This window comes from Netta rufina, assembly GCF_964035555.1.
Source record: "Netta rufina genome assembly, chromosome: 12".
Classification (NCBI taxonomy): domain Eukaryota; kingdom Metazoa; phylum Chordata; class Aves; order Anseriformes; family Anatidae; genus Netta; species Netta rufina.
The window spans coordinates 1,942,363-1,952,940 of NC_140135.1; the positions used below are offsets into that span (position 1 = coordinate 1,942,363).

General features: G+C 34.6%; 1 protein-coding gene across 4 annotated transcripts in view; it reads left to right on the forward strand.

Annotated features, from left to right (window-relative positions):
* STAG2 (STAG2 cohesin complex component) overlaps positions 1-7,538 on the forward strand; it is a 75,192-nt gene extending 67,654 nt beyond the window's left edge. For 2 of the 4 annotated variants that reach the window (XM_084294154.1, XM_084294155.1), the window contains exons 29-34: positions 180-385; positions 802-991; positions 1,075-1,188; positions 2,261-2,387; positions 2,720-2,797; positions 5,639-7,538. In XM_084294154.1, the coding sequence (XP_084150280.1) occupies positions 180-385; positions 802-991; positions 1,075-1,188; positions 2,261-2,387; positions 2,720-2,797; positions 5,639-5,662 (739 nt within the window). In that variant the 3' untranslated portion in view covers positions 5,663-7,538. Of the gene's footprint in view, positions 1-179; positions 386-801; positions 992-1,074; positions 1,189-2,260; positions 2,388-2,719; positions 2,798-3,321; positions 3,656-5,638 lie in introns of those variants that run through there. The other 2 variants (XM_084294157.1, XM_084294156.1) reach the window with 2 other exon arrangements.
* The last annotated feature ends 3,040 nt before the right edge of the window (positions 7,539-10,578 follow it).

Genomic DNA, 10,578 nt, shown 5'->3' on the forward strand with positions numbered 1-10,578 from the left:
CCTTGTTTCCTCATTCTATGGTGAATGAACAGAAATCATATTCTGAATTTGTTATCGGTTGGTTTTGTTAACTAGGTGGGGAGCTGTGCGTGTTATATTGAATAGTTATTTATCTTGACATGTTAACATCATGTTACAGATGTCTTGCATCTTTCTAATTTTTTTTCTTCCATTTAAAGGTACGTTTACTTGGAGAAGTTTATGACCTTCCAGATGTCTCTACGAAGAGAAGATGTGTGGCTTCCTCTCATGTCCTACCGAAACTCTTTATTAGCTGGTGGGGATGATGATACAATGTCAGTAATTAGTGGAATCAGCAGTCGAGGATCTACAGTAAGAAATAAGAAAACAAAGCCAGCAACAGGGAAACGGAAAGTACCTGAAGGTAGAACTTCTCTCATTTTAAAACTTACTAGAGTAGATACTCAGAAGCCACATTTGTTGATCCCTATTTCTTAGCTTGAGAGAATTTGTGTGCTTTAATGTATATCTTTAGATAGGATAACTTTGTGTGCATGCCTGCGTTTAGTGGAAAAACTGTTCATCCGAGGAGTCTGAATAATGTACCACTGAGGCACAAAAGGAAGTAATGGGCACTACACTGTGCTAACTTACAGAAAATAAAAGCATTTTAAATAGTCTAGCCAGTGGTTACGAATTAAGGCCTTTTGGGGGTCACATGTAAGAATTTGTGGTGAAAAGTAAAACTGATTCTCAGGAAGTACATTTGTTTAAATTGTTTAAACATTCAATTTTAGACTAGTTTGAAAAAGTTTCTTAATACCCAGTGTTTTCTTCTAGCTGAAGAAAGCAGCAGTAGTGACAGTATGTGGATGAACAGGGAGCAAACAATGCACACACCAGTCATGATGCAGACACCTCAACTTACTTCCACAATAATGAGGGAGCCCAAGAGATTGCGACCTGAAGAGAGTTATATGGGTGTCTATCCTATGCAGCCTGAACACCACCAAGCTCCGCTTGATTACAAGTACGTAAATGAGTAGGTCTGCATTGTGCTAGTTCATACACAAAAACAGTTCATGTTTAAAATAGAATAATGGTCTTTTTAAGCACGCAAGTAACGTGGATGTTGGCTCAAAGGCAACAGGAAGAAGCCGCACGACAACAACAGGAGAGGGCAGCGATGAACTACGTCAAGCTGAGAACCAACTTGCAACATGCTATGTGAGTGAGAGTGAAATGTTACTACGGGGAGGGATTGGGAAGCATATGTTAAATGCAATACTATTCCTATATTTTTTAAGAGGGATACATGTTCTAATTCTTTGGTAGTATTATTTTTTTGTGAAAGTGCATGCTGATACATTTAGCATAATATATTCACGTGATCTGATTTCTGTCTTATTTTTTAACTTAAGAAAAATTAGCAGTAGTGAGCTTTGTAATAAAGAGAACTGGGTGTGTTGAACCAACTGCTGTCTGTGGCAGATACATATAGTCAGTGCAACATGCAAAGCACCTTTATTATGTATTCTCAACTGCAGAATCCTTTTTAGAAAAGAACATTAAAATTACTTTAAAAGTAGGTGTTCCATGTGTGAAGTGAAGTTTAAGCTCAGAAGTTTATTTTTACTGTTTCATCCTCCTTTTACTTCTGAGTTTAGATTTCAGGATCTTTTTTATTTAAAAAAATATATACTCATTTTAAAGAAACTGCTGTCTTCAGCATTTCTGTGATCAATAAGGGTTTTGTCTAACCTAAAATTAACATCAAAATTGAGATGAATCCTGTAGTACTGGATGTCCAGTTGTGTATGTTGATTGTCATGAAAAGCTTATGTAGAACTTCTCAACCCAAACAGACACTCCTAGTTGCCTTGTCATAAGGCAGGCAAGAAAAACTAAAATCCATATTCTATTTAGGTGGCAAACCTATGACTTTTCTATGTAGGGCATGAATATTTTCATGGAAATCATTGGATTGGGTGTAGTTTTTATCTGCCTATCAGTTCCTACAGCACCTCAGAATACCAATTAGGAGAAGTCCCACAAAGTTCCTTAAGTTGATTAAGTCATTCTCCCCTACTCTCTTAGAATATTCTAGCTCATCGAATACTTCTTTTAATAGTAGTTAACACATTTATTGAATTATTTAATTTCTGTGTAATGGAACTGTCATTTGTTGGCAGTTCATTAGTGAACATAAATTTGTTAAATATTCAGATAAAACGTAACTTGATCTAGTGCTAAATAATATGCTTTTTTTTTTTTTTTTTTTTTTTTTTTTCAAATTCAGTCGACGTGGCACAAGTCTAATGGAAGATGATGAAGAGCCAATTGTTGAAGACGTGATGATGTCATCAGAAGGGCGAATTGAAGATCTCAATGAAGGCATGGATTTTGACACCATGGACATAGACCTAGTAAGAAACTTCCTTGTCCTTTCAGTCAATTTTGGGTTTGTATTGCTGCTTTCAAGTAGGATATTTGAATCAATTTTTCCTTTCGGTGAAACAGAAAACAATTCATGTTGATCTCTACATTCTTAAATAGCTGTGCCGCTACGTATATACATACATCTTTTTTTTCCAAAGTGCCATACTAAAGACAAACGTGCTTCAATAAGGATGTGTGAAAATATGTGTCCCATAAATTCTTATCCCTTGAAACTTCAGCTTCATTTATTATAGTTTAAAATTTCAATGTGTCTGTTCTGAAATTACTATTAATGTGTTTATTTGCTTGCTTTTTGTAGCCACCGTCAAAGAACAGGAGAGAAAGAACGGAACTAAAACCAGATTTCTTTGACCCTGCTTCAATCATGGATGAATCGGTAGGTTAACGTACGTAAGAGGAAAATAATCAGTCTTACTTCAAATTTTAAATGGAAAGAATGCAATCTTTAGGCTGTCTTGAGTAGCCCATTATGGCAGACTGAGTCAATGAAATGCTTTATGCTGTAATTCAGCTTTATAAATTCTAAGATAGTTGATGTTCTTTGCAAATTTACAGGGTTTTTGTTCTTAATATTTACATGTAGTTATGTAAAAATCAAAAGCCTTTAAATCTGAGAAGGTACACTTCTAGTATGGAAAAGAGCATTGCGGACGTTGGTAGCAAAGAGCATAAAAATAAAATAAAAATCTGTGCATACACTATATTAAAGCAAGTTTCCTGTTGTGATGAACTCAGTTGATTCTAGTGACATTACCGATTGTCAGTGTTGGATGATTTGGTTTTTTATAAATTTCCATATTAACTTTTATTTATAAGTAAGATAATAGAGAATATAGATCATAGAGACAATACAGATCTATGTTTATAGAGATGAGAGGTATTTTTTCTTTCCATATATAGTTTTAGGTCCAAAACATCCGAAGTCTGTAGTTTCTGCTTGCAGTTGCCCTTTTTATCCGACTTCATAAATCTGCAGTCTCTATTCTCTTTTAAAAAACTGCATGAGGGATTCCTTCTGTCTTGAACCACTTGTAATGTATGCAGCCATTTTTGACCTTGTGTAGCTGGTACAAAATTACACTGGAAATAACAAGCTGCAGCAACCCAGCAGAGGACAGTACAACAAGGCTTCCTGGGAATCTTGGACAGCTTGGTGGAATTTGGAAGACGATTACATATTTTTACAGTATTGTTGCAGCGCGAATCTGTTCTTGTTATGAGAGAGAAAAAAAGTCTTAATACTGTTTTAAATGCAAATCCATATATTTTGTGCCAGTAGGCCTTTGTTTCTAGTACTAATGAATCAGATTAGGTTGTGCATCTGGCTGTTGTGTATTCTGTTCTTGAAGTAACACCTAGAAAGTATATCACCAGTTTTCTAACTTTGTTTTAAAATAATTCTTCCTTCCTTTTCTTAATTTTAGTTCATTGATCTGTGAAATACCAGTCATTTTTATTCTGATGACTCTGAAAATTTGGTCCTCTACAGGTGCATCTCACTGATTTTTCAGAAACCTTTCAGCTTTTCAGTTTCAAAAAGCTAGTTATGAATCTTTTCACTCTGCTTACTGTTAGCTAGTTTTCTTTCCTATTACTTTATTTCTCATTCTTGTTACCATCCTTGCCACGTGAGCCTAGGATTTGCTAGGCACTCCTTAGCTGCAGTTTGGGAGTATCACCACATGATGGCAGCTGGTTACAGTCGCATTGCTCTGCAAGATTTTGGAGTCAATTCTGAGAGACTATCAGTGTCCTGCCTCCATGTGCCAGGAGAAGAAGCTATAGTCTGTTTCTCTGCAAGGAGGGAGAAGTGGCACGCTTTAAATAAGTTGGTATGGTGAAGGGGGCATTATCTAGCAAACCTTTCTCCCAGTAAGGACACGGCAAGGGTGATTTCTGCAGGAATACAGAAAACAGCTGCATCACAGAGAGCTGCCCCTTAGCATAAACTCCATCTAAATGAATTTAACTGCCTAAGTGGGAAAGTTCTATTAATAATTTAAGAGACAGCATTAAATTGTCTTAAAGCAAAGCTAAAAGTCACTGGGTATTTAAAATGTTTATAAACCAACCAACACACAAATCATAAATGCAAAAAAACCTTCTTTGAGTAAAGTTACTTTATTTTATTCATATAATTTGTTTGAGGTCCATCGTTCCTGGAGTTGTGGCGCTTGTTTCTAATACACGTAGACAAAATATATGAAATTTATTCAGATACACATAGTTTATGATCAGAATTTTAGCCCATCCTTTATTTTGGTGTCCATTACTGGTGCCAGAGGCAGCTGTGCTGGGCACAACTTTGTAGTGCACTAACTGTCAGAGGCAGGCAGTGCACTACATTTGTATGATGCATCTGAAGTGAATTTAATGCCAAGAACAGTAAAAATTGGTTTGGAAACAGATAAAATTGAACAGCAGTGTTAAGATTCAGGAGAATTAAGTCTCTCATGTCTCTTTCTGGTTTAGGGAGTTCTATAAAAGGTAGGACAGTCACAAGATGTGGAATCTTCCTTTTTGGCCTATCAGTGATGATACATGCTTTCATTGGCATAGAAAATCGTATGGCTTGTCCCCACATGGGAATGGAAACTGATTCTTCATTTGAGGAAAGCTTTTTCTTCACTTAATCACATAGTCTCCTGAAGGACAGTACTTTATTTTTTTTTTTCTGCTTACTGTTTGATTTGTTTTCTATTCTCTTTCTGATAGAAATCACGTATTCTATACAAAACATTATGTTTGTGTCCTGGCTTGCTGCTGCAAGATTACCTTTTGTTTTTATGAGCACAAGCATGGCAGCAGTCAGTGTGTGTATAGAGTATTTTATCTCAGGCTTAGTTGCTAGAAACTGCACACTTGATTACAGGTTAAGGCCTATAGAATCACCATTGTCAAAGAATTCTAGGTTAGGCAACTAATTTTAAATGATTTTGCAATTATCTAAAATAATTAAAGCACAGTCTTTAACACATTCCTTCTGGATCTAGTTAATTTCAAGTGTGGAAAAACATTTTCTAATGAATGAGGAGCCCTTTTCATATTATTACATGAATTAGAAGTGTGGTGAATTTGGTTTGGAGGAAAAAAACAAAACTTACAATGCCTTAACATATTTTGAAGTGTCTTAATCTTAAATCATATATTAATTGCTTTGTTTTTGTTAAATGTGTAGTAGACTACGAATTGACACCATTTCTAACTTTCTTTTTAGGTTCTTGGGGTGTCAATGTTTTAATACCAGAGCAGCAAATAAATCAGTGGTGAAGTCATTTTCTAAGTGGAAGAGGAAGTTTTTCAATACAAAATTGTGGTAGATACAGTGAAATTCTGAACAGATTTTTCTCTAAGGAGAATGACATGCTTTCAAGATCAAGTGCATTGAAGGGGCAGTTTTGTTTGCCTGAAAAAAAAGAAATGTAAAGGACAAGTAAACAATTTGAGGATAAGCTACACTTTTTTGTTGGAAAAATCAATATTTTATTTATGTGCTATCAGTTCATTTCCAGATCATAAGAAGTATTCCCTCTTAGTTTTAATCTAACAGTCTGAGAGGTGTTCGGTACAGATTTGAGCCCCTCTCTTTACACATTTGCTGGCTATACTAAATAATCATGAGCTGTGCTGGATTGCTGTTTACATCCATGAAGTGAATTGATAGGTGGATTGATTTTCTTACAGTGATAGAACCAGAAGAGCGTCAGTATTTTCAATTAAATGCAAACTTCAGCAACAGAAGGTTTGTATTAATTAATCATGAAAAAAATATGTAAAGCAGAATTGTAACAGCTTTTTTTTTTTTTTATCTAAAACACTTCTATTCCAAAAACTTCATGCTAGACTTCTCAGAAAGGTCCAGAAACTATGAAGTACCAGAAAGTAACAGTCATGCTTGCCCATTTCCAACCCTGAAAGTTTGCTTGTCCTTTAAGAAAAATGTAATGTTGTGAAATTCCTTCCAGTAGTGCCACTGTATTTTGTCTCCAAATAAAAGAAGCTTATTGTAGTATGTTTGCAGAAAAATTCTAAACAAAAATTATACAGCTTATTAGAGTGTGGGAATAGGGATCTAAATTTTAAATAAAATTATATATATATATAAATTGGTGCTGATTTTATAATTGCGCAGTTTGTTTAGTTTTTTCTTACTTTTAAATTCCAACTTAAAATTATGAGGTTTCAGAAATATATTGAAAGTTTAACAATGTTTAAAAATAGAAGAGCATGAGAATTCATGCTTTAAAAATGATTTTTAAATTTGTATTTTATATTGTTTTATCTATCTGTCTTTGCAAGCAGTCTTCAGGTTAAAGATACTTCTAACAGGTTACAGTACATTTCCTCTGTATGTAAATTAGATTGGATAATAGAAATTCATAAACAACCCATAATATTCTTTGAAAGCTAAGCTTTAAACTTCATTTTGTGTCCATTCACAAATAAATTAAATTTGGTCTAAAACAGAAAGTGGATCTATGCCATTTTGACATCGACTCATTTTGCAAGGCTTAGGCAGCTAGACATCATTTTAAAGGAAATATTAACTTATATTACATATGTATATTTTTTGTCAGTTGTCTCTCAGTTCTTGAGGTATATTATTTTAATCATTCCATGCCTTAATATGCTTGCAATACAAGAATCTCCCCAAATGGGTGAACACAAAAAGGCTTCCTGTTTTTAGACTCAGAAATTAAACATTCGGCTGTGGTAGCCAAAAACCATAGATTATCTAAAGGATCATGATAAAATATAATTATTTTACTAAGTCATGGGGTAACAACAAACTCAAAACTAGATCTGCCTAACTCATTTTACATAAATAAATACTCATGTCTAAAAGTACTGCCTATATTGTTTTTCACACCACTGCATTTAATAGAACTGCTGAGAGGACTGTATATATGATTTTAAACTTAAGTTGATTTTCTTACTCTTGAAGGAGTGTTTCTTTGTGAAAGCAGTTCTTACAGCTTTGTTTTCAACCAGCTAAAAATGTTTTATATATTTACCTTAACCTGTTGTCCTCCACATTCTATTGTCCTAATTGTACTGTTTTCTGATTTGTATTTATGTCTTGAGACAGTAACTTTTTGAATAAAAATAAACCTACAGTATGTTGTATGTTTGATCTTTTTAAATCGGGGATGGGGAGGACAGTGAAGAAAGGGTTATGAATAATGCAAATGTTATGTTTATAGAAATCAAAATCTTTTTCCATGTCTTTTAAGTGTTTGTCTCAGAGTTGAGATAATGTATGGAAAACTGCACTGTTTTATATTTGTAATAAATTGTACAAGTTTTTAAAATGTGAATAAAGCACTAATTGGGTTAATAATTTAAAGTAGAAAAGTTATGCAATCATGATTGTTTTAAATATGCTTTAATTTGAGTTAAACCTGTTAAAAGAATTAGTGTAAATACAGAGTGAGCTTTTCAAGAGGTTAGTTACCTGCAAATAAAATTTTTAAAATTTGTATAGAACTTTTACATGCCAAGAAATCAATGGTTAATTATTTTTGTGTTACCTTTTTTAAAGGTGTATCAATAACTTAACTTTTATCAGAAATTATGCAGACTGCTTTTGATCCTGATATTGGAGGTATTGTAGTCAAATCAGGCTGTTTGGTAACATCAGTTGCAATCATTGAATGTATACACTACTTTCCATTCCTTTATCATACACCTGATAAGCATACTAAACTTAATTGGCAAAACAGCAAGGTAATGGTGGGGGGGGAAATCTTGGCAAGTTTCTTTGCCTCCCATCTCACATCCCCATAGCTGCTGTGCAGCTCTGGCTATATATTGAAAACTCCTTTCTGTTACAAGCCTTTAAAGGAGTCATGTAAAAATCTTACAGGTAGTTTTTCTAATTCTTGCTAGTGCAACTCGGGATGGGGTTTTCCATTTCCTTACTACAAATGTTCGTTCCTGTCTCTAAATTTTGTTGATCAATAATATCTTGTGGAAAATGGTTTTAGTATGTCTAGTTTTTATCACAAGAAAAGTATCTTCACAATTCAATGTAAAATTTGTTCTAGTTGGACTCCTTTGGTGCAGATTGCCCATAAATGAAAGAAATACAATTTTTGAAAGGATATGTGAGGGGAAAAAAAAAAAAAAGAAAAACAACAACAACAAAAAAACACTTAAACAGAAGTAAAGGCTGTCCTCTAGTTTACCAAAGAGGCCACAGAGAAGGTTTTGACACAATGAAATTCAAAGGAATAGTCCTTAGATGTTCTGTTTAAAAAAAAAATATTTCCTGATATTAAATAACCAAAGAAAATATGTAAGAGGCTAATGATTGCTGCTGGGTTTTGTTTTTTCCCCCTTTGGATGGTGTGTTGTTGATTCATATAGCTTGTTAGGGCCAGTAAATCCCTTTCTTCTCAAAGTTCTGTTTAACTAGATAATAGCCAATTTAAATATATTATCTTCTCTGTTTTCCAGATTGCTTACGTGTATATTCATCTTAGCACAAAACTTCAGGGTGTCAGTTCTGTTAACTTCCCACTCATAAAATATTTACTTGAGATGGTTCAATTGATGATAGTGTTTTTGCTGCTTTTCAACCTATAGCTACTTGATTTTTTTTTTTTTTTTTTGGCCTGCATAATGTCATGGGCTAGTTCCTTTGAAGCTTTTGTCAAGCCTGTTATTTTTTCAGAATTCTTCACTAAAATACAAATTGGTCGGTTCCTTAAAAAATATACTAATTCCTGTTTAAATGTTTTGACTGCTTTAGCTTTAATCAATTTATGATACTGAAATACAACTTACGATACTGAAATTACATTTCATTACATCATTGTACATTACTGTAAGTGGTCTATAGTACTGAGATTGTTTAATTTCTGGTATTTATTGGCATTCAAAAGGGGTCCTGCCTTTAGAGGAGAAAGATGTTAAAGTCTTGAAAAACAAAGTAACATAGGACATCAATAAAAAAAGTTTCTATTAAAACACACACACACACACACACACCCCTCCCCCCCCCCCCCCCCCCCCCCAATACAAGTCAACAGTGTCTGTCATTTTCCTTCCTGTCTTCAACTGCTTTATTGTTCTGTTTTTTGTTGCTACTGCCCGATTTTATAGATGGATATCATAGTAGCAATACAGTGATAAGTTATAAACTGCGCACCCAAAATGATCCAAAGCTTGTGAGGGTTTTGGTAGTTGTCTGACAGAACCCCACAGTAAAGCTTTTTTATTATTTTAGAGAATATGTACACTTCTTTGTAATGTAATCATGCTTCCCAAAAGTGTGTAGTTCCTGCTAAAGAATTTCAGAGTGTATTTTATTTGGAAAAGAAGGGAAAGCCCATGATATTTTGCTAATATTAATTATTTCTGTCTTTAAAAAAAAAAAAAAAAAAGACATTTGAACTTTTAAGAGTAAAATAATAAATCCTCTGAGGGTACCCTCAAATACAGAAGGGGATGCAATGTCAGTAGTAGTTTCATTAAAGCATTCAAGTTACAAAACAGAACAGTTTGGAGAAAATGCTTACTTAGCTAGATGAAATTGTTTCTTGTGTCAACACACAGGTGGGTGCTGACAGGGCCATGCTGACAGCAGCTGCTTGTTTCAAGTTTGATAGACACACCTGGAGCGTTCTTGAAGAAGCAGTGAATGTCCCACTTCCATTCTGTAAGAGTGTCTCTGAGAAAGCTTTGTGCTGGATGCTGATAGCATTACAACGCCTTTGTCAGAATTCTAGCTGGGATGATGTGCTTGTGCATAACCCTTCTCTAGACTGCTCATTCATTCCCTGTGACTTCAATATCAGCACCTTTCCTTGTGCCTTTCTCTGTGTTGCCTGCAACAGCTGCCAGCGGTGTGGACTCTGTACCATCATTACTGCAGCTCCTGGCTGGGTCGGTTTGCTCAGGGCTGTGGTACAGGTGCTGGGGCTCCATTTCAGCTTTCTGATCTTGCTGCTCAGTCTGAGCATTTGATAGAGTGCCTTAAGAGTTCGAGGACGATGTCAGCAACTCCATGTGAAAGCTCTTGCTATTTTACCACACCATATGGCCATTCCAGGAAGGCATGCAATTTGCTATTTAAAAAGCAGCAGCAGTTAAACCACAGTTCTTGAGTGACTTACAGATCTCTTATTATTTTAACACACTCTTCGCAGGTTT